Source organism: Hyperolius riggenbachi, chromosome 5 (assembly GCF_040937935.1).
Source record: "Hyperolius riggenbachi isolate aHypRig1 chromosome 5, aHypRig1.pri, whole genome shotgun sequence".
Taxonomy (NCBI): Eukaryota; Metazoa; Chordata; class Amphibia; order Anura; family Hyperoliidae; genus Hyperolius; species Hyperolius riggenbachi.
The window spans coordinates 341,685,397-341,709,767 of record NC_090650.1 but is presented as its reverse complement, the minus strand read 5'-3'; the positions used below and the strand labels follow the sequence as shown (position 1 = coordinate 341,709,767).

The following is a 24,371-nucleotide window of genomic DNA, read 5'->3' as shown; positions in this document are numbered from 1 at the left end:
GTTATACTTGACCACGCCCACTTTTGGCACACTCAGTACGATGTCCTCCTTTTCAGGGTGTGATGTCCTCCTTTTTGGGGTTCTGCAAGTGGCCACCCTATGCAAGTTTTACATGCGCCCCCCCCCCCCCCCCCCAAGTGCTATATACATAACAAATGATACGGCGCACCAAAACCAATCAAGGACAACCACAGTGTCCGAGGTGCAATAAGGGGATGGGGAACAGTGTATTAATGATTACTACTTAAAAGCATCTCTATAAGTGATTATTATCAGCACAGGATCAATAGAGTGAATACTGTGGTTTAAGGAGGGCCCCAATGCGGTCGCAACCTCTGCACCCCCTATTTCTACGCACTGCAACCAATCATTACACTGGCCTTGTAGAGGAACACAGGAGCAGCAAAACTGAGCAAGCATCATATCACAAACACGCAGGATATGTACTCATGCTGCATAGCTCACACTGACACAAATACAGGGACTCCAGGTAACTGGCTTTCTGCTATGGGCTGGCAGTTACATAGGATGCAATCTTCACGAACAAACGGAAGAAGGGGGATTATTATCCAGCATCCCTGCTCTACTCTGTTCAGCCTATCGCTGCCTCTGTAGACAAAGCACCACGTGATTCTATTTTTGTATCAGCTCACTTCCGGGGTTGAGTCACCTGATCGAGTTCCCGTCACATGACTGCTCTTCCCTGGATGTCAGCTGTCCTATCTGCACCGAGAGGTCACAAGGTGCGGTATAGGGAGCTGGGGTAACGGGAGTGACGAGGAGGTGCAGGCTGCGTGGAAGTCACCGGTGAGTGATGGCAGTATGGCTGCCTGTGTGTGGGAATGGCTGTGAGTGGCCTGAAATGCCAGGGCTGGCCTGATCCTGGCTGCATCTGATCTGCCCATATATGATTCTTACTATCCACTCTCCTGTCTGCTGATACTGTATAAAATACGTTACCAGACACTCCATTATTCACTGATCATTCCACCTATGTGTTCTGTGTAGTCACAGTATGGTGCTACTTCTGTGTAAGCACGTATGTAACACATGGGTGCTGTGTATACCGGGTGGCTGAAATCAAGACAGTAGTATTTGAAATGCTTCCTCTTAAATGACAGCAAATGCAGATAAACATAAAACCCTGTATGGATGTTAATGCCGTGTAATCAAATAATTGCAAAGTAATCTGAAATGGTCATTTTTAAAATGACCTATTTACTTTGGTTAGATCTAAATATTCCATCTCTCCTTCAATAAAATTATTGCATGTGATACAAAAATAACAGCTTATCGATCATTATTAGCTGTAACGTGCGGATTGCAGTTGAGAAATTTGTCTAGTTTTACTATATAAACTCGATTAAGCAATGTCCTTTTTTTCACCATGTGTCATAGATAGTATTACAGTACTTGTCTTTCCCATCCCTCTTACATGGTGTACAGGACAGTAACATATTATGTTGGTAATACAAAAAAATAACTTTCACAATTTGCAATGAATGTCTCATTCTATGGATATGTTAACCACTTCAGGACCGTACCACCAGAAATCTGTTGCATTTGTGGATATTAGTGAGCATGATCTAGATTTCCATAGAAGTGGTCTCCATATCCCTGCACTCAAATCCGAGTGAGCAGTGTGGAGCAGGGGACAGTGGGACAGCTGCTATGAAAATCTATGCCATTGGGAAATTCATTTGGTGCATCTTTGCAATATTATTACATTTGTTGGTTATTATAAAGGTGAAAAGACTTTATAAACTGGGGTATTTTATGGTAGTGTTTATAGGTATGTAATATTGGCCTTTTATTAAACAGACAACTTTTATATATAAAAATTACTGTAACTACAGTAACTAAATTGGCATTCATATGTACAATGCATACATTTGAAACCGGCGAAGGTAGACTTGGGTGCAGGATACAGACAGTATATGGCTGATTCTGCTTCTGCACAAGTATGGGCTGTGTTAATTACTATTCCCCCTTCAGGCTGCCATGGATAGTGGGGGAATGATGTAATTCGGCTTCCAGCAATTGCTGGAGGCCAAATTGTTGTTTTTTAAGCAACTTCTGCTCCGTCTTGTGACGGCGCCGACGTTGCTCACTGCGCGCTGTCTGATGTGATTCCTATAATAGTCTGGTGGCGCTGGCTGCGCCCAAATCTAACAGCGCTGAAAAGCACTGCTCCGTGTACAATAACTATTGCCCCTTAATGATCAGTGCTTGATTTGTAAGAGCAGTAGTTAAGGTAATGAGTGCTGTACAGACATGCTGCTCCACAATAGCCAGTCTGGGTGTATTGATCAATGAAGAGGGGAAGAGGGATGATGGATTCGGCCACGAGTCAGTGGTATCTGGCAGGAGGGGTAAGTACGAGCAAAATGGCTCTATTCACAATCACTCATGTGGTAAGGGATGTTGTACTGCTATATTATTGTCAGTGATAATTTCTGCATTTTTTCCCACATTCACTAAAAATTTTCCGCATGCTGGAACAATGCGTAAAAAAAATTGCAGAAACATGCGTAATCAGGTAGTAAACATGTGAAACCATGTGGAAAAAAAGTTGCATTAAAAAATTGTCAAAAAAAAGTAAATTCCAGCACATACAGCGCTTAAGGCTCCAGACTCTATTTAACCTCTTGAGGACCGCAGTGTTAAACCCTCCTTAAGACCAGGCCATTTTTCATTAAATTGGCCACTGCAGCTTTAAGGCCAAGCTGCAGGGCCACACGACACAGCACTCAAATAATCCCCCCCCCCCCCTTCTCCCCACCAACAGAGCTCTCTGTTGGTGAGGTCTGATTGACCCCAGATGTTTGTTTGTTTTTTTTAATTAAAAAAATGTGTTTTTTATTATACTATTGTATACCCCCCGCCAGCCAATCCCAGTGATCAGCTGTCAGAGGCTGAAGCCTATGACAGCCAGTCACCTCTGTGCCTCAGGAGGAGGGGACAGCCGTGTCACACAGCTGTCCCCAGTACAGCGCTGCTGCAGATCGCAGCGCTGTACGTGTAATTAGACGGCGGTTTTTCCGTCTAACAGTCTCCCGAGCGGCAATCGCAACTCCTAGACTGAAGCACCAAGCAGGAGTTGCGCGTGCAACCTGCACACGATCTCCTGAAAAACTGAGCCCCAGAACTTTACGCCATTTGGCGTTAGGCGGTCCTGGGGCTGCCGCTGTGACCACGCCTATCGGCGTGACTCGGTTGGCCGGTGGTTAAGTTAATGGGAAGCAAAATATTTCACCAAGTGCTTGTAGGTGGTAAAAAATCGGTAGTTAAGTCAGAAATAATGTGCCCCTTTTTCTTTGTGAATTTCAATTTTTTTGCAGAAATTACTTATCTTTGCAGACATTTTTCCGCATTATTTGTGAACTTTTACTACACTTTTTACACATGTGGGAAAAAGAGGCGTAACATTTTGTGAATGTCAAGATGGTCTTATTTCTGCGAGAATTTACCGCTATTGCATCTCCGCATATTGTGAACAGAGCCTAATGCAATGATTTGTTGTTGTTCATTTAGCGATCTGCCAAGACTGATTGGTAAACGAAGTCATAAGATAGCTATAGGCCTGGAACCCACTAGCAGCGCTTTTCTAAGTGCTTATGATTTGTAAAGCTCTTGCTAATAAAATGCTATGGGGGATTTTTATAAAATCACATACCTCAAGTGTGATCACACCCATAGCATTACAGTAGCAAGATCTTTTCAAATCATAGTGAGTCCCAGGCCATACACACACTAGAGTCTTGAAGAAGACCGCAACAAACAATTGGCTTGACAAAGATTCATCTAATGTGTGTTAGAGACTTAAGTCTGTCATCTCGTTGCTTTTGGAACCATTTTAACAACACTAACATTGAATTATTTTTGGTGTGTTGACTTTAACTTTTTTCAGTATCCGATAAGGTAATAATTGGTACAGCTTTAACACACACACCAAACACCACACACACACACACACTCACCAGCAGTTTTTGCCAGAGTGCTGTATAGACTCATTGTAGGGCTACAGCCCTGTGTTGCGTTTTCTTATGGAGGGGAAAGAAGGGATGACAGAGTGGCTCGCAGCAGGAGGGGTAAAGAGGAGAACCATGCCCTTAATGGAGATGATCTGGTAGTCCGGTTTGCATGCGTGTAATTAAGGCGCCTGGAAATTTGGGCGCAGGACAAAGCTGAAAAATGGCTCACCCTGCACCTACAAAAGTCCTGGCAGCATTAATTACTATTCCCCCTCCAGGCCGTCATGGACTCGGGTAAGATGTAATTCAGCTGCAAGCTACTGCTGGCGGCTGAATAATACTGGTTTTATAGGAATTTGGGTGCCATGTTTTGACGGCAGACAAATTACTGTCTGAGTGCCGTTATTACATTACTGCCTGTGGCAGCGCATGGTGCGCCCAAATTTCCTGCACCGTTTTTGCCTGTCTCGATTTGAAGCCACCTTTGTGACACATTTGGGAGACTCAAGCTGGATTGACAGACAAAGATGACCCCCAACTGGTCACTTTGGCTGAGAGCACTCTAGTGTGTCCACAAGCATTGCAAACTACAATCTTTCATGAAGGAATGACATAATAGAAGTTGAGCATCTTGCCCAAAAGATCTTTTAGTATCTTCACGCTAGCTGGTGCTTTTACAGGAATAGATTGGCACTGACTGATGTGAATTTTCTGTCTAGTGGTTTACCTGGCATTGAGTGGCACTGAATATTGCTTGCTAGAGATTTTCACTGATGCTGACAGGAGTTTTCATATGAACTCCAATGGAGGCCAATAATTGGGCAGTACCAACAGCAGGTGTTTTAGAAAAGCAAGCTAGCTCATTGCTTGTCATGTGAACTAGTCTCACTGAGAATAAACAGCCTTTACTTTGTCTTTTCATTCTGCTGGAGCAGGAAAGTGCACCACTAAATGCCAGGATTCTCTTTCAGTGCACTCCGCCAATAAGTGTGGTGCCATGAATAGAGATGGCTCTGGTTGCTGATACTGGAGGTTAGTTGCTAGGTAGAGATCGTCATTGAGATGCTATTTTTTTTATTTTGCATTCAGATTAGATGCAAATCGTATGCGGCTTGGAATTCAGCTAATCTAATGGCCATTCTGCCAGTTTTGACTCTGCCGATTCCAAGCAGCATACGTTTGGAAAAATTAGCAACTCTTTGACCGTCTCTGTTGCTAGGCACCACAGCAAATGCATGTCCGGGCAACTGATATTGTTAGGTATTCTGTAAGTGTTGGGTCCTTACTTTGACCAATACCCTTCTCCTCCGCTACAATCATCCCTGCACTGGGCAAATATGAAGGGGAACCTGGGAATCCCAGTGACGTACTTCCTGTCCGGAAGAGAGGACGTCACTGGGCTAGTGGCCGTGAAGGGCATGCGGGCGAGGGGGGCCGGCGCAATTCATATGAACCTGTCCGCACTCTTCTGCAGGGTCGCATGAATGACAATTTGTAGGATGAGGGGCGGAGCATCACACCGCAAATTTACTGGCCAGGTATATAACCCAATCCAAACCTCAGTAAGAATATTTTACTCTCCTTACTCTCCTCAAGTTTTCATTGCGGTCTGTATCCTCACGTATCACTGCTTTTAACATATGATTGTAAGCCTTTGGCAGGGTCCTCTCCCCTTGTGTATCATACTTGACTGTGTGCTTGACAAAATTATGGGATTCATATGATCTGGCATTGCATTTCTACCTGTATTGTGTTGTGTATCTTATTGATTATTACCTGTATTGTTGTATCTATTGTCTATTACCTGTATTGTGCTGTCACCCCTGTTATCATTGCCTGTAATCCTATTTATTGTATAGCGCTGCATATTATGTTGGCGCTATATAAATCCTAATAATAATAATAATAATAATAATAATAATAATCTGTATTGTAAAGAATGTTTGCTCCATGTTTAGCCTGTGGTTCTTGTAGTTTTGTTCATGACACAATGCTGCCTTTGACAGTGTCTCCCTCTTTTTTTTTTTTTTCTTGTAGGAGATTGTTGCTGAACTGTTACAGCTTCCTATCCCAGAACCCTCCTGGCTCAGTCCAGAGTGTACCTGCTCATTACCTGTAGAGGTAAGGTGGGGGGCAGGGAAAATCTGTGATAAATAGAACAGTATGGGCCACACCCTCCAGACTGGTGTTTATGGTAAAACAGAGCTTCTGTTGTGTCATCAGAGTTGTGTCTTGAAGGACACAGTGAAGGATATTTTATGTTTTTGTGACTCTTTATTATTTTGTTTTCTTAAATACACTGCTAAATGTCCAAATTAATTTATATAATATGGTAATCAGAAGTTATGTGTGTTATGCCTCTTTAAAATCTTGTAGGCAATGACAAAGCTTGTTACATTTTATATTTGTGATGAAAAAAATATTTAACAAAAACAAATCTAAATGAAATCGGAATGCAGTGATTTTCAGATCATGCAATTCAGTAATTGTAAATTGTAAGGCAACACAGCAAATGCTGAAACTGATATATGGTTTTATATATACTAATCTTGATTTTGAGAAACTCATTTCAAAAATGATCTAAGGGTCCTATTTTGGAATGTGCTGCATTTTCTCCTCTCTCTGTCCGTGTGTCTCTCTGTAAATGTCTGTAAAAACAGGAGACTCGTTTCTGTAGTTTTAAAATAACAATATCTCATTATTCCTGATACGGGATCTCCGTTGCTCAACATTGCTGGATCTGCTTTGCCGTCTTTTTATTGTTTTATAGTGTGCCGAACACTTTCAGTGGGTACCAGGTCTGGAATGCAGGCAGCCTGCTAATCAGTGGGAATTTTTCCAATCCAAATTAAGTACTGGGGAAGGCACGTGGGTGATTGCGACAATGCTGCAGCTGCCTCTGCCTCCTCACACTAGAGAAAAAAGGGAACCCAGCTCACGTACTCTAGGTCTGCCCCCTTGTACACTCACAATATTGTCATTGACAGGCTCTGTCATATTTAGCTTAGGTACCATATTTTTCGGACTATAAGTTGCTCCGGACTATAAGCCGCATCCAAGTTTAAAGCATAAAAATCACGGGAAAAAAATTATACTAAACCTGATGCGTCCATGGTCCAGGAGCTTCTTGTATATTTTCTGGTGTACACTGTTTCCCCCCCCCCCCCTTCCCCTGCTGTCTTGTCCCCTGCCCATCTTCCCCTCTGGTGAACACAACGCCCCCCCCCCTCTGGTGTCTGCTGTCCCATGCCCATCATCCCCTCTGGTGTACACTGCCCCCCCCCCCCTCTGGTGTCTGCTGTCCCCTGCCCATCATCCCCTCTGGTGTACACTGTCCCCCCCCCCCCCCCCTCTGGTAGCTCTCCCATGTCCATCATCCCCTCTGGTGTACACTGCCCCCCCCCCCCCCCCCCTGGTATCGCTGTCCCCTGCCCGTCATCCCCTCTGGTGTACACTGCCCCCCCCCCCTCTGGTATCACTGTCCATCCCCATGACCCCTCTGCTGTCCTCTGTCCATTTAACATAGATACCGAGACCGCTGCAGATTACCAGCAAGTACCGGTATATACACACCGAGGGAAGGGGCCTCACAGCTTCACATATCCCTCCTCCACTCCAGTGTACTTTGCCCCCCGACAGAGAACGCTGCAGGTTACCAGCAAGTGTTTTCAAAACACGGGAAGGAGCCACACAGCTTTAGAACGCAATGCCCAATCAGGCAGGGGGCGCTGTATGAGACGGTCAATCACAGCCTTCCCGATAGTCTGGAGGGCGGGACAAGGGCTCTATCATCAGGGCTGGTGACTGGGAGGAAGCAGTGAGCAGAGAGGGCTGTGATTGTCCGTCTTGCGCAGCGCCCCCCAATATAACACCAGTGTTATATTGCGAACCAGCTAATTTCAGCCAGCACTGCGTGCCTGATTTGGGTGCTCAAATTACATGTCCCCCCCTCCCCTGAGTTGCTACAACTCTGAAGGGGAATAGTAATCAGCATGGTCCTGGAGTTTGTGCAGGGGTAGGGCGAGACTTTTTTGGCTTTACCCTGCACCGAGATGGCCTACCTTGAAAATAAATAGACCCGTTATATTGCCCCGAGGAAGCGGACGAGTCCCGCAAAGCATACACAAAAGAATGAGCACTATAATTTCTGTGCAACCCCCTGCACCTCTAATATGCCCTATGGCAATCAAACAAAAGCTAGCTACACCATTCAAAAAGAGATAGCCATCTTGGGCAAAGTATGATTAATAAATGATATCTAATGAATCAAATTTTAAGTGAAGAAAATCTTTTATTCTTTATTACAACAAGCTGGAAACATTAAAAACAATGTAGAAACTCCCAGAGGTTGCCATTTATAATGGAGATAAACCCCCACTAATAATAATAGATAATAAATGTTTGAGATCAAATCTACAACAGTACGGTCCCTGCAGGCGCTACATATAGCCAAGACATCCAAATAAAGTGCCTAGTGCTAATATTAGAAAATAGTGACAATGCCTAACATTAATGAATGCATATAAATAAAGTGCAAATGTGCATGTCCACGCCCCCACCAAAATATGCGGGCGTATGCACGCACACATACGTGCCGTCAACCGAAAATATTGCCACCAACACCCGATCTGCATACATATACCAAACCCTACCAATCAAATCTGTGCCACATAGGAAGGGGTATATGTGCACATATCCGCCCCCGCCTGTGAAAAAAGCTGGGTGCGCGCATGTGCACAGGACCCCAAGTGCATCATTTTGGTGTCCAATAAATATGTTTCACCTCCATATTGAGATAAGACTGTTTGATCTATGCCATAAGGCCCATACAAACGTCGGACTTTTGCAAACGACGGGTCGTTTGAACGGGCGGATCGCTCAAAATCACCCGAACGACAGTCTGTACACACGCCCGATTTCGCGTACGGACGTCTGAACGACGGGACGTTCAAACGACCCGTCGTTCGCAAAAGTCCGATGTGTGTATGGGCCTATATAGATCCTGTCCTTTACTGTTGGGGTGCCTCCTCCCACCTTGTGTAGCCCATGGGAATATAGAGAGAAATTTAAAATAACCAAAAACTGTTGTTTTTTTTTTTTTTTTTTTTTTTTTTTTTTTTTTTTACCTTATTCTTCCCAAAACGTTGAAAAAAAACATGTTTTGGCCAAACTTTTACCTTGAACTCTGTTTGGAAAATGTGTTCTTCTTTCTGTAAATTAGAAGTTAGAACTTGTATGATTTCTTCATAAAGACTCTGCATGAGTCATTGCCTCTAAAGCTTCATCCATGCAGGCGGTCTGCATTAGTGGCTGGATTTGAAATATGAATCTATTATTACTCCGTAGAACCTACTGTATATTATTTATAAACTAAAGTCATCATAACTTCATCAAAGGGATGTACAACTAGCTAGGAAGGCCAGTCAGCACTGTGATTAGATTATGATTAGTGCACTGTGTAGAGAAGGGATAAGAAGTTATACAAATAATTTGAACTACCTTTTATGTATAAATCATTTTATATTTGTTGCTAAGGCTCGGTTCACATTTGTTTTAAAAACGTATCCGTCGCTCCGTTTTTGGGCCCGGACCAAAACCGGAGCCACGGATAAAAAAAATGTTAAAAATTGCTGCCGTCTTCACCCACTTCAAAAACAGATCCGTGGGTGGTCCAGTTTGAAAAACTGAAAGGAGAGTCCGGATTTGCAGGTTTTTTTATGGACCCCGGATACACGGAGGGGTAGTGAAAACTAATGCAAAAGCGGATCTCCCTCCACACAGACAGCTTTGGACACAGAAACAGATCTGTTTCCAGTGTCCCAGCCCTGTCTGTGGGTGGAGAGGGGGCCGCCATGCTGGAGGAGATAGCAGGCAGGAAGGGGTGCAGTGGGCACTGCAGTGGGGAGGGGGACCCCTCACCTGGGTCCCCCCTTCTCTGCTCCCCCTCCAACTAGTTTCTTTTAAAATCAATCCAGCGGCGGAAGTCACTCACTTCCTTGCGTTGCACTGCTCGCCGCATCACTTCCTGCAGTGCTGCCCTCTGTACTTCAGTGGGTGGCATTGCAGGTAGTGATGCGGCGAGCGGTGGAACAAGGAAATGAGTCCGTACCCCACTCGCCGCTGGATTAATTTTAAAAGAAAGTAGCTGGAGGGGGAGCGCGTAAGGGGCATCCAGGTGAGGAACGGGGGGTTCGAACCCCCCCCCCCCTGCCGCTATTGTCGCTGGCCCCCTTCCTGCCTACGCAAATAGATCTGAAATGTATGCTGCGAACGGCAGCACGGATCTGTTTTAGAAAACTGAAGCGCGGACTACAGATTGCATTCTGCAACTGTGCCTAGTGTGAACCGAGCCTTGCACATTATTGAACATCTGAACATTAATATTTAAGTGGATTTGTGCGTCTGCATGTGAACTGCACAGACATTGCAATAGTAAATCTAGGTGTGATGTACAGAAACCGTCTGGCACAAAACAGTTAACACAATGCTGGCACAAAACAGTCTACTCAGTGCTGGCTGCTGTAAAGCATGTTTTTGTAGTCTGGAAAAGAATAACTGGGAGCAGACTAATAGAAATTTGAATAACTTTATCTTACAAAAAGCATATGCCTAGACTACATTGGGTGTGAGGGTGAATGGCCGTTTCACCATGTCCCTTCCCAGAAGGCAATGCGGTGTGCTGCCATGCTGTACTATTTACTTGACTACAATTTACCTTACATCATTTAAATGGGAGTAATAAAGAAAACTATTCGGCTGGTGATCACCGCACCAGAATCTCAACATATACACAAAACAAATGTATAACATTAATTAATGTAACCATCCTCAATACACCCAAACAGACACCCATGTGGTAGACTGCCAGGAATTACATCTGTAAGGTTTCATGATAAAAAGGCATATTGCAACGCCACCAGTCCGGGACCTTTTTCAAGCTCAGGAGTGTGGTGCCGTGTTTGGTTCACAGAGCTGCTTTGGTCACTACTTTTTTCCTATATTGTACTGTATGATTATTGGATTATCTGCTTTATTATATCCCACTTTTGCTTGAAAAAGGTCTGATGACTGGTGAAGTGGCAATGTGCCTTTGTATCATGTAACCTTGTAATACTTAGAAGTCCTCCACTGCAATAAAAATATTTTTCTGATGCTTATACAGAACCTGAGGCTTCACAAAGTTAAAAAAATAAATACTTACCCAAGGAGAGCTAATCCTCCGCTGGGGCCCTCCTTAAAGCGGAATATAACCCTGCATTTCAACTTTGCTCTAAAACATTATTTACAATGTATTATATGCAACCAGCATTTTTTCTTTTTTTTTTTTTTTTTACTAGACCAGCATTGGAAGGGTTACACAGAGCTTTAAAGTTCCTGTAGAGATCTGCAGACGCATCCGAAGCTTACATAGATACATTTTGTTTACATAAATGTATCTAACTGTGGTGTGTGGTTCACTCTCTCTGACTGAGAAGGAGCTGGAGGACAGCCAAAGAGTGTGTAACATTTATCACTTGTTACATTCTATTTAGTTAAATGTATCTATCTGAACTTCTGCATATCTCTCCACGGAACTTTAAACCTCTGTGTTTAACCCTTCCAATGGTGGTCTAGTAAAAAAAAATGCTGGTTGCATATAATATGCTATAAATAATGTTTTAGAGCAAAGTTGAAATGCAGGGTTATATTCCGCTTTAATATTGGGGCTACGCGCCTCTTCGTAGCTGTGCCTGCGCAGTAGCATGGAGAAGAACATGCACATGCCCTACGGACGCACTCGTGCCTAAGGAGGAGCATGGCCCCGAGGTGATTACCGTCAATCCCTTCAGCAGCAAAAGTATTTGTGACGCCTTGGATAAACTTCAAATTAAGTAACACTATACATTCCCTTGTGTATATGAATATACACTTTACCTTACAGCATTTATAGTTACATGGTTGGGTTGAATAAAGACATTCGTCCATTAAGTTCAACCCGAAAATATGTAAAAAAAAAAAAAAATGAAGAGCCAACTATAGTGTAGTAAGTATGAGTATTGAATCTGGGCAGAAGTGTTACTCACAAAGGTGGATTATCTCCAAGGCAACCACTGTATGCGCAGGTGGGGAAAATGACCTGTCCCTATTCAGGTGAAAAAGTTGCTCTCTGTAGAAATGGAAGTGGGGGTAACACCCTTCCACCAGGGTGGACAAAACACTGAAGATATGACAAAACAGAGGCACCAATGCAGGGTAAAATATATTCAAAACAGTTTTATAAAGGGAGGTAGTTGTGGACTTAACTCTTCATTGAAGACTATGTGCCAATCTCAGATAAGCACAACTATTTATTAATCACTTCAAATTATTATTATTATTATTTAAACATACTGTATTTTTGGACTATAAGACTCCCCCCCCCCCCCCCCCCCCCCCCCACCCCGCCAAAAAGTGGGGAGAAAAAGTCACTGCGTCTTATAGTCCAAATGCAGGGAGTTCCTGACTTATGAGCGCCTGCCAATATGAACCTCCAACCCGCCGCAATGTCGGGGACTCCCTGTACTGTGCCCATGCAGAGGAGGACACAAAGGGGCATAGAGGAGGACACAAGGGAGACACAAAGGGGCGTAGAGGACAGAAGAGGACAAAGGGAGACACGAGGAACAAGGGGCATGAGGTACAAAGGGGGCATAATCCACAATATGCTCCTTCACCATAAATGCACCACGTTTAGTATACATAACGTGTGTGTGTGTGTGTGTATGTGTGTGTGTGTGTGTGTGTGTGTGTGTGTGTGTGTGTGTGTGTGTGTGTGTGTCTGTATGTCTGTATTCGGCCCCCTTGACGTTTTCCACATTTTGGCATATTACTGCCACAAACCTGAATCAATTTTATTGGAATTCCACGTGAAAGACCAGTACAAAGTGGTGTACACGTGAGAAGTGGAACAAAAATCAAACATGATTCCAAACATTTTTGAAAAAAAAACCTGCAAAGTGGGGTGTGCGTAATTATTCAGCCCCCTGAGTCAAAACTTTTGCTGCAATTACAGCTGCCAGTCTTTTAGGGTATGTCTCTACCAGCCTTGCACATCTAGAGACTGAAATCCTTGCCCATTACATAGTTACATAGTTATTTTGGTTGAAAAAAGACATACGTCCATCGAGTTCAACCAGTACAAAGTACAACTCCAGCCTGCTCCCTCACATATGCCTGTTGATCCAGAGGAAGGCGAAAAAACCCCACAAGGCATGGTCCAATTAGCCCCTAAAGGGAAAAATTCCTTCCCGACTCCAGATGACAATCAGATAAAATCCCTGGATCAACATCATTAGGCATTACCTAGTAATTGTAGCCATGGATGTCTTTCAATGCAAGGAAAGCATCTAAGCCCCCTTTAAATGCAGGTATAGAGTTTGCCATAACGACTTCATGTGGCAATGCATTCCACATCTTAATCACTCTTACTGTAAAGAACCTTTTCCTAAATAAATGGCTAAAACGTTTTTCCTCCATGCGCAGATCATGTCCTCTAGTCCTTTGAGAAGGCCTAGGGACAAAAAGCTCATCCGCCAAGCTATTATATTGCCCTCTGATGTATTTATACATGTTAATTAGATCTCCTCTAAGGCGTCTTTTTTCTCTAGACTAAATAAACCCAGTTCATCTAACCTTTCTTGGTAAGCGAGACCTTCCATCCCACGTATCAATTTTGTTGCTCGTCTGTGCACCTGCTCAAAAACTGCAATATCTTTTTTGTAATGTGCTGCCCAGAACTGAATTCCATATTCCAGATGTGGCCTTACTAGAGAATTAAACAGGGTCAATATTATGCTAGCATCTCGAGTTTTTATTTCCCTTTTAATGCGTCCCAAAATTTTGTTAGCTTTGCAAAACAGCTCCAGCTCAGTCAGATTAGATGGACAGCGTTTGTGAACAGCAGTTTTCAGCTCTTGCCACAGATTCTCGATTGGCTTTAGATCTGGGCTTTGACTGAGCCATTCTAACACATGGATATGTTTTGTTTTAAACCATTCCATTGTTGCCCTGGCTTTATGTTTAGGGTCATTGTCCTGCTGGAAGGTGAACCTCCACCCCAGTCTCACGTCTTTTGCAGACTCCAAGAGGTTTTCTTCCAAGATTGACGTGTATTTGGCTCCATCCATCTTCCCATCAACTCTGACCAGCTTCCCTGTCCCTGCTAGAGTTGGGCGAACTGTTAGCGCAACTGCAGCCGAACTGTTCGGCTGCCCAACCTGTCATGTGGCTGTGGCTCTTACTACTTCCGGGTCGTAATGACCCGGAGTAGTACGTCTGCGCTGGCCCGACGGAGCGTGTCCTAGATCGCGCTCCCGTTGCCGGGCACTCTCTGCGCATGTGTGTGACGTCACACACATGCGCAGAGAGTGCCCGGCAACGGGGTGCGCGATCTAGGACACGCTCCGCCGGGCCAGCGCAGACGTACTACTCCGGGTCATTGCGACCCGGAAGTAGTAAGAGCCACAGCCACATGACAGGTTGGGCAGCCGAACAGTTCGGCTGCAGTTGCGCTAACAGTTCGCCCAACTCTAGTCCCTGCTGATGAGAAGCACCCCCAGAGCATGATGCTGCCACCGCCATATTTGACAGTGGGGATGGTGTGTTCAGAGTGATGTGCAGTGTTAGTTTTCCGCCACACATAGCGTTTTGCATATTGGTCTCATCTGACCAGAGCACCTTCTTCCACGTGTTTGCTATGTCCCCCACATGGCTTGTGGCAAGCTGCAAACGGGACTTCTTATGCTTTTCTGTTAACAATGACTTTCTTCTTGCCACTCTTCCATAAAGGCCAACTTTGTGCAGTGCACGACTAATAGTTGTCCTATGGACAGATTCCCCCACCTGAGCTGTAGATCTCTGCAGCTCGTCCAGAGTCACAATGGGCCTCTTGACTGCATTTCTGATCAGCGCTCTCCTTGTTTGGCCTGTGAGTTTAGGTGAATGGCCTTGTCTTGGTAGGTTTACAGTTGTGCCATACTCCTTCCCTTTCTGAATGATCGCTTGAACAGTGCTCCGTGGGATGTTCAAGGCTTTGAAAATCTTTTTGTAGCCTAAGCCTGCTTTTCATTTCTCAATAACTTTATCCCTGACCTGTCTGGTGTGTTCTTTGGACTTCATAGTGTTGTTGATCCCAAAATTCTCTTAGACAACCTCTAAGCCTGTCACAGAGCAGCTGTATTTGTACTGACATTAGATTACACACAGGTGCACTCTATTTAGTCATTAGCACTCATCAGGCAATGTCTATGGGCAACTGAATGCACTCAAACCAAAGGGGGCTAAATAATTATGCACACCCCACTTTGCAGTTATTTATTTGTAAAAAATGTTTGGAATCATGTATGTTTTTCGTTCCACTTCTCACATGTACACCACTTTGTGTTGGTCTTTCACGTGGAAGTCCAATAAAATTGATTCATGTTTGTGGCAGTAATATGACAATATGGCAAACCACCGTGTGTGTGTGTGTGTGTGTGTGTGTGTGTGTGTGAAAATATATATATATATATATATATATATATATATATATATATATATATATATATATATATATATATATATATATATATATATATATATATATATATATATATATATATATATATATATATATATATATATATATATATATTATATATATAATTTTCCCCCTGGTTTTTGTCCTCTAAACCTAGGTGTGCCTCATGGTTAGGAGCGTCTTATAGTCTGAAAAGTACGGTATGTAGTAACAGCAAATTACCCAACCCTGTACAATAAATGAGGATACACACATTGATAATGGGGGTGACAGTCAACACACACAACAGACAAACAATTAGGTACAAAATGCCAGATCATACCATGGAGTGATAGTGTCAGTAATTCAGATTCACTTTACTCTGTGAGCAGAGTGCACAGATACACAAGGAGGGAGGGCTTACAATCTAAAGGGAGGATGTGTTGACATGATAGATGAGGAATTCTGGTATTCAGAACTGACATCAGCCGTGAACTGACTAGAGGCCTTACAATAGAAAGTAGATCAGCGCATCAGCTGTCAGTCATTTGAATGCAGTCTGTCCTCAGTAGCGCTGTCCATTGTTCGCTATGACTGGAGGCCTTCTTACATACACAGCCTGAGCAAATGTAATTAGGGTGGTTTACTCTGCTGGATGAGTTAGCATATCAGCAGTGGTGGGTAGTCTTTACAAGGCTCATGCATATCAATCAAAATGTAAAGGGGCCCATACACTGGTCGATTTCAGCGATCGATTGATTCTATTGAATCGATCAGAAATCGATTCTATCAAATTCCCAGATCAATTGATTTTGCGGTCGATTTCGATTGATTTTGATCTATCTGACAGGATGGAAAATCTAGGTTGATCTGCTGCTGGCAGCAGATTAATGGCCCATAGAGTTGCATTGGATCTTATGGTCCAATAATGCATTTAGATAGATTTCCAATAGATTTAATTCTGAAATCTATTGGAAATCTGTTCCTAGTGTGTGGCACACACCAGATAGATTCCTGTCAGATTCGACTTGACAGGCATCTGACAGAAATCTATCTGATGGTCGAATCTGCTGCAAATCTACAAGTGTATGGCCACCTAAAGCCTAACGTCTTTCCTAAATAGTTGTTTATCTGAAAACGACACACCGAGTTTTCAATGTAGGGAGGGGGGGGGGGGGGGGGTGTAAGTCTACCACTACCTACCTTTTTTAAATGGTTTTTAATTTATCCTGTGTTGGCACCTCGGTTTTGTCATATCTTGAACCAGAATGTATGGTACTAGCATAACGCTATCGCTAGCATGCACCCTTCCATATCCCGTACAATATCTACTCATGTTCTCTTTTTGTTTCCAGTAACATAAAAAAGAAGATGGACATTCAAGGTGCTGTTGATGCTGCTGTCCCAACAAATATAATTGCAGCCAAGGCTGCAGAGGTTCGTGCCAACAAAGTGAACTGGCAATCCTATCTTCAGTAAGTACCTGTCTCCTACGTCTCCCTTATAGGCAGATTGACTTTTTAAATTACAAAGTGATATAGTTATTTTGTTTGAAAAAAAGACATACGTCCATCGAGTTCAACCAGAGAACAAAGTACAACACCAGCCTGCTCCCTCACATATCCCTGCTGATCCAGAGAAAGACGAAAAATCCTTACAAGGCACTTGTCATGTGTGTTCCGTTAAAGAGGAACTGTAACCAAGAATTGAACTTCATCCCAATCAGTAGCTGATGCCCCCTTTCCCATGAGAAATCTTTACTTTTTCTCAAATAGATTATCAGGGGGGTCTGTATGGCTGATATTGTGGTGAAACTCCTCCCACAGTGTGATGTCTGGACCTAGGTCCTGACAGTTTCCTGTCCATGAACCTTATTGCATTGTGGGAAGTAGAAGCTGTTTCCAACTGCCGAGCAACCAGCATCTCCCTCTGGGCATATGTATATCTAGTAAAAAAAAAAAAATAACCTTTTAGCCCAGTGGTTCTCAAACCTTTTGGTGTGACAACACCTTGATGGGTTTGAAATGTTATTTCAAGGCACAAGCAACTACTGAAATGCTGTTATGACCTTTTTTATTAGGCATCATCCTCCAAGTAGTCCTTGACCCCCCCCCCCCCCTTCAACAGCATTCTACCTCCTTCCATGTGGTCACTGACCCACCCATTGTATATCAATGTGCAATTGCATAATCTGATGGCAATGCACAAAGGAGTGGGATGAATGTCCGACCAAACTAACAAAGCAATCCAACTCATATAGTGAACAAAAGTGAATAACTTCATTCAAGGACATATCCCTGTCATAATAAAAATAAATTCTATGGCCAGCTGCACGGATAGGAGCACACGACAATAATATACAGTACCCTGGGCATAGCATTTGTTTTTATTATGATTGGGATATGTCCTTGAATAAAGTTATTCACTTTTTTGACTATAGGAGTTGTACATTCTTTGCATTTTATACCCTGGTTTGCTTTATTAGTTTGGTTATGTAAATTCCTTCCTTTTATTTTTGTGGGTTTTTCTGAGAGATGCCAGAGGCACACCAGTGTTTGAGAACCCCTGTTTTTCCTTTAACCTCCAGGACAGGTCCACCACGAGAACGACAGGCTCCTCCCAGGAACAGGAAACGTCCAGATAGAGCACTCTATAAAACTTTGTCCAACCCCTTGATCCCCAGTTGACGTTTCCTGTTCCAGGAACAAGGAGTGCTCTGGTCGCTCGCCGGTCCGTCAGACCAGGAGAGTTTGGGACTTGGTTGGCGGCTATGGGTGGACCTGCCTGGAGAGGTTTTGCGGTCCGGAGGGGGAAGAGAGAGTGGAGTTACCTTCCCCATGGCTGTCCTGGCTGCCCGAGTTGCGGCGGATCCGGAGGACACGTGCGGCGTCCATGATTCCCCTTTGGCGGAGGCTAGTGGCGCGCCGGAAGTGACACGAGGATCAGACGGGCCTCCGGAGGGAAGGCAGCTGATTGCCCTCAGTTGCGGAGTACGTATGACGTACTTCCGCCCTTACGTGATGTCACTTCCGGTCGCGTGGGTGAAGAGACGCCGGAAGCCCGCATGGTTTGCCAGTTTGTGTTCGGAACGGAGCGGGATGGACGCTAAGCAGGAACCAGGAAAGGTAAGCTTGGCGGAGGCTTGGTGACCTTTACGGTATGAGCTATACGCCTAGGCCGCGTCTGTATGGAGGTCTGATATAAGTTTACAGACTTACAGTTTGCATTTAATAGCCTGCTTAGCGTCTGATCTGAGGTTTGTTATAGTAACCTGTATCTATAGGCCGCGTCTGTACGGAGGTCTGGGATAAGATCAGAGTCTTATAGTGTGTATTTAATAGCCTGTTTTACGTCTGATCTGAGGTCTGTTATACTTAAATTGTTGCGGACATACATATATGGAGGTTTTTTATTCCACTTTGGACCAGAGGGCTATATATATATGAATATTATAGCTTGGGCAATTGTTTGATACTATGGGGGAGTAGAGTTATAGATATATATATATATATATGTAGCGGATGCATTTATATGTATAAATGGCTCTTCATTCCTGCTCTCCTCGGTCAGGGTTACTGTCACTCTTTATTTTTCACCGGGTGATATTCCTTTAAATCAAAATCAGAGGAATGACATTGTGTTTTTGTGTTGTTATTTTAGGGCCCGGAGCCTACTGAGCCAACAAAGCCAAGGAGGCGGTGCCCGCTCTGTGATGCAAAAATGGCCCATAACTACAATAAGCAGTTTTGTCAACCTTGTTTAATGAAACTTATACAGGAGCAATCAGGGGGGTTGAAGGAAGAGTTAATGACAGCCGTAAAGAAGGAAATGGCAGACACCATTAAATCTCTAAAGGAGGTGTTTGCTTCCGCTATTCCCCCAGCAGCAGAGTCAGTAAACCCGGGTACAAGTACAGATATACCGGCCGCAGAAACACCTAATACAGAATCTCAGCCTGTAAAACATAAAAGTAAAAGTACAAAGAGAAATATAGTATCTTCCTCTGAAGAGGAAGACATGGAGGGGGAGGAGGAAGATAATGATGATGAGTCAGACTCCTCCGCTAAAAGTTGGGACAGCCAATCTGAGGTTAAGAAAATCTCTAGATTTAGATTTCCAGCTGATGAGACAGAGCAGCTGATAATGGCGATTAACAAAACCTTAAACATTGAATCCAAAAAATCGGAGGAAATATCTATGCATGATAAGTTATATCAAGGAATGGAACCAAAAGAATCATTAACCTTCCCTATACACAGATCCACAAAGAATACCATATTAAGCCAGTGGAAATACCCTGATAGAAAATTGTTCATGTCAAAGGGTTTTATGAAAAGATTTCCATTTACAGAGGAAGATGTCAAAACTTGGGATAGATCTCCCAGGTTAGATGCGGCATTTTCTCAGGTTAATAAAGACAACGAATTGGCCTTTGAAGATCTAGGCTATCTAAAAGATCCGCAGGATAAAAAGGTAGAATTCGCTCTTAAGAAAGCCTGGACAGCAGCAGGAGCAAATTTTAGACCTGCTGCTGCCACAACTTGTGTAGCAAGAGTTCTATCCCTATGGGTTAAGAAAGTAGAGGAGAAAGTTGAAAAGGGAGCCTCTAAGGAGGAGATTTTGGAATCATTAGAAGTGGTCTCTAAGGCCACTGATTATATAACTGATGCAGCAGCTGAGAATATCAGAGTAAATGCCAGAACCTCGGCATTAATTAACACAGCAAGGAGGAATCTGTGGATAAAGAATTGGGAAGGTAGTCAGGCCTCAAAAGCCAGAGTTTGCAATATCTCCTTCAATGGAGAATTACTATTTGGAGAGCAGTTAGACCAAATATTAGAAAGAACTTCTGATAGAAAGAAGGGATTCCCAAAAAAGAAAAAGTTTATACAGAATAAAAGATTCTTTAGGCGAAATAGACAAGACAACAAGGATAAGCCTCAGCAGAGGAGAAGACCTTGGGCCATTAACAGAGAGGGGACGAAAAGGAGTTTTCTTTTTCGGAAACAGGAGGGACAAGAAAAGAAATGACGCCAGAGAAAAAGTTGGGGGGCGTCTGTCGGGATTCTATTCCCAATGGACAAAAATTTCCAAAAGCGATTTCATCCTCAATCTCATAAGTCAGGGGTACAAGATTCAGTTTCAATCCTTCCCTCCAAAGAGATTTATTTCCACGTCCCTTCCAAAAGAAAAGGAGAAAAAGCTAGCGTTAAAAAGCATAGTAAAATCAATGTTAGACGAAAACGTGGTCATTCCGGTTCCCGAAAATCAAATCTCGAACATTCAGGGATTTTATTCGACGGTATTTTTAGTAAGAAAGCCGACGGGGAAATTCAGACTGATTCTAAACCTAAAGGCCCTGAACCCCTTCGTATCTTATCAGAGATTCAGGATGGAATCAATTTACTCTGTGCGAACCTTGTTAACCCAAAATTGTATAATGACAAATATAGATCTGAGGGACGCTTATTGGCACATTCCAATAAGGGAGTCATCTCAAAAGTTCCTCAGATTTGCAATAAAAGAAAAAAGAATGATTCAGCATTTTCAATTCAGAGTTCTACCTTTCGGGATATCATCGGCACCGAGGATATTCTCAAAGGTAATGGCGGAGGTGACAAAGTTTTTCCACATGGAAGGGATTCTTGTAATCCCGTACCTAGACGATCTCCTGGTAGTGGCAGAATCATATCAGAAATCAAAAGAAAATACAGAAAGGGTGTTAGAACAATTACAAACCCTCGGATGGATAGTAAACTGGGACAAATCAGTCCTTCAACCAACATCAAAGATCCAGTTTCTGGGAGTCATTATAGATTCAGAGACAGAGAGAATGTATTTGCCAGTCGAAAAGATAGGGAAGTTAAAAGCTATGATACAGGAATTAATAACAAAGCCAGTAATGACGATAAGACAAGTAATGAAAGTTTTGGGATTCCTGACATCAACTGCTCCAGCTATACAGTGGGCAATGATGCATACAAGACACTTACAAAATTGGATGCTAAGAGTTTGGAACAAGACACAGGACAATCTAGAGACACAGGTCATATGTCCACCAGACGTACTGAAGTCCCTGGAGTGGTGGTTATCGGAGAAGATACTCACCGAAGGCAGGATGTGGATCATACCAACAGGGAAGATTATCACGACCGATGCAAGTCTTATAGGTTGGGGTGCACATCTGCAGGGAAGAATGTTACAGGGGCAGTGGCCAAAGTGTGTGAGGATGCAGTCATCCAATTACAGGGAGCTAGCAGCTATACAGAAAGCACTAGAACAGAGTGTACAGACACTGATGGGTCATCATGTTCAGGTCAGGTCAGACAACACCACAGCGGTAGCATATCTGAATCGGCAAGGGGGTACAAAGTCAAAGAAGCGGATGGAACTGGCCATGAACATATTAACAATAGCGGAAAAGAATTTTCTATCATTATCAGCAATACATCTGAAGGGATCATTAAACACGATAGCAGATTTTCTGAGCAGACAAAAGATGTCAAATACAGAGATGGAAATATCAGACAAGATGTTCAGAAGATTGACCACACAGTGGGGTCGACCACGAGTAGATATGTTCGCAACCAAGCAAAACACAAAGTGCAGAAGATTCTACTCCCTGAATCCAAGCGAAGGAGCCGAAGCGGTAGATGCGCTAAGTCAGAACTGGATATTCGACAAGGGGTATGCATTTCCACCAATACAGCTAGTGCCACGAGTATTACACAAGTTATCAAGGACCAAGACAGTAGTAATTATGGTAGTCCCGGATTGGCCAGCAAGAAGTTGGTATCCACTACTACTAAAGATGAGGCTGGAGGGTCCAATAAGGATTCCGGACAAGGAAGTACTAGCTCAGGGATCAAGAAGAACTGGAAGCTCTATTCCAAATCTAAGCCTGTCAGCCTGGCTTCTGAGAGGTCCCCTTTAAGGAAAAAAGGAGTATCAGAAAGGGTTATTAGTACTCTATTGGATTGTAGGAAGAAAGTTACAAGGAAAATTTACCTCAAATATTGGAAAACCTTTAATATGTGGCAGGAAGAGTCAGGGTTCAAGGGTGATTTAGTGCCAACCATTTTAGAGTTTCTACAGGACGGGGTAGAAAAGAATATTTCGTTAAGTACTTTAAAGGTACAGGTAGCAGCAATATCTACCTTTATGGATGAGAGGTTAGCAAGGGACCCCCTTATCATCCAATTTTTTAAGTCAGTGGAGAGAAAGAAACCTATGTTAAAGAAAAAAGTTCCCAGTTGGGATTTATCCTTAGTTTTAAAGGTATTAAAGAAAGAACCCTTTGAGCCCATAGCAGATATTTCCTTCAGACTATTGACAATGAAGACAGTATTTCTTATAGCTATTACATCGGCTAGACGGGTGAGCGAATTAGAAGCCCTATGTTGTGATGAACCGTTTTGTATAATACTTAGAGATGAAGTGATACTGAAGACATGTGATGAATTTCTCCCGAAAGTTACTACAAAATTTCACAGATCCCAGGACATTGTGCTACCATCATTTAAAGAGGAACAAACATTGGATGTAAGAAGATGCCTTATGTGTTATTTAGAGAGGGTAGCGGAATTTAGAAACTCTAGAGCTTTGCTAATTAACACGTCAGGAGCTACAAGAGGTAGTAAAATGTCAAAGAGATCTATAGCTAGATGGATAAAATTATGTATAGAGGAAGCCTATAGGATTACAGGGAATACGGTAGTAGATACAATCAGAGCCCATTCAGCTAGGGCAGCTGCCACCTCATGGGCTTACAGAGCGGGTGCTACGCCAGAAGAGATCTGCAGGGCAGCCACGTGGTCAAGTTTAAGCACCTTCTCTAGACACTACAGAATAGATCTGATGTCTGCAAGACAGCAATCATTTGGAAAGAAAGTTCTGCAGGCAGTCAGCCCACCCTAAATTGGTAAGATTCTTGCTCATCTTCTCGTGGTGGACCTGTCCTGGAGGTTAAAGGAAAAACCAATGTTAGTTACCTGGTAACATCCTTTTTAGTAACCTCCAGGACAGGTCCGTAACCCACCCGATATCAATTATATGTATATATATGTATATATGATGATGTGATAGTATATGTATATGCAGTATGAATATTAAAACCCCTTTTTTGTTTAGGAACAGTACTTGAAATTGACTGGGGATCAAGGGGTTGGACAAAGTTTTATAGAGTGCTCTATCTGGACGTTTCCTGTTCCTGGGAGGAGCCTGTCGTTCTCGTGGTGGACCTGTCCTGGAGGTTACTAAAAAGGATGTTACCAGGTAACTAACATTGGTTTTAGCCCATCGTAGTGTTAGTGTGTGTGGTTATAAATAATGGCAGTAGGTGCTTTCTAGTTTTTTTGTTTTTTTTTCTTGTCTAGTAAAGATGACATGCAGGCTAATTGCGGATCAAATGACATGGCGACTATCAATAGTTTCTTGATCTCTCTTCTATTTTTTAACTTCTCACCTTGTATTGTATTGATTTATTTTTTTCCCTTTTCGCTTAAAGCGGATCCGAGATGAAAAACGAACTATGACAAGTAACTTGTCTATATATCTTATCTAAAGTTTAGATAGTTTACACAGCAAATCTAGCTGCAAACAGATTTAATAGAAAATAATTTCTTCTTCCTGTGATACAATGACAGCAGCCATGTTGTTTGTAAACTTTACACAGAGGCAGGCTTATCTGCACCATCAGCACTCAGACTGTGAAAAAAACCTAATTCCCCCCTCCTCCCTCCTCCCCTCTGCCTCTGAAATCAATGGCTAGTAACACCTCCTCCCCCTGCCCAGACTGAGCTCCCATGAGCCCTTGCTACTGCCAAGGCTCTCTGAAAACCTGTGGGCGTGGTTTATTTAGTTTATAGGGAATGAGTATTAAA

General features: G+C 43.1%; 2 protein-coding genes across 2 annotated transcripts in view; both read left to right on the top strand.

The window, feature by feature from the left end:
* The first annotated feature begins 663 nt into the window (after positions 1-663).
* ATP6V1H (ATPase H+ transporting V1 subunit H) overlaps positions 664-24,371 on the top strand; it is a 148,075-nt gene continuing 124,367 nt past the window's right edge. Inside the window, exons 1-3 of the mRNA XM_068234769.1 lie at positions 664-807; positions 6,012-6,095; positions 16,845-16,964. Coding sequence (XP_068090870.1) covers positions 16,861-16,964 — 104 coding nt within the window. The 5' untranslated portion in view covers positions 664-807; positions 6,012-6,095; positions 16,845-16,860. The remainder of the gene's footprint in view (positions 808-6,011; positions 6,096-16,844; positions 16,965-24,371) is intronic.
* Positions 20,566-23,757, top strand: LOC137517733 (uncharacterized). The gene is made up of 2 exons (XM_068234768.1): positions 20,566-23,410; positions 23,620-23,757. The coding sequence occupies exon 1, from the start codon at positions 20,566-20,568 to the stop codon at positions 23,404-23,406; it is 2,841 nt and encodes a 946-aa protein (XP_068090869.1). The 3' UTR covers positions 23,407-23,410; positions 23,620-23,757.

Bases quoted from the DNA above. Each gene is read 5' to 3' on its own strand.
- LOC137517733 (XM_068234768.1), top strand. From the start codon at position 20,566: ATGGACAAAAATTTCCAAAAGCGATTTCATCCTCAATCTCATAAGTCA.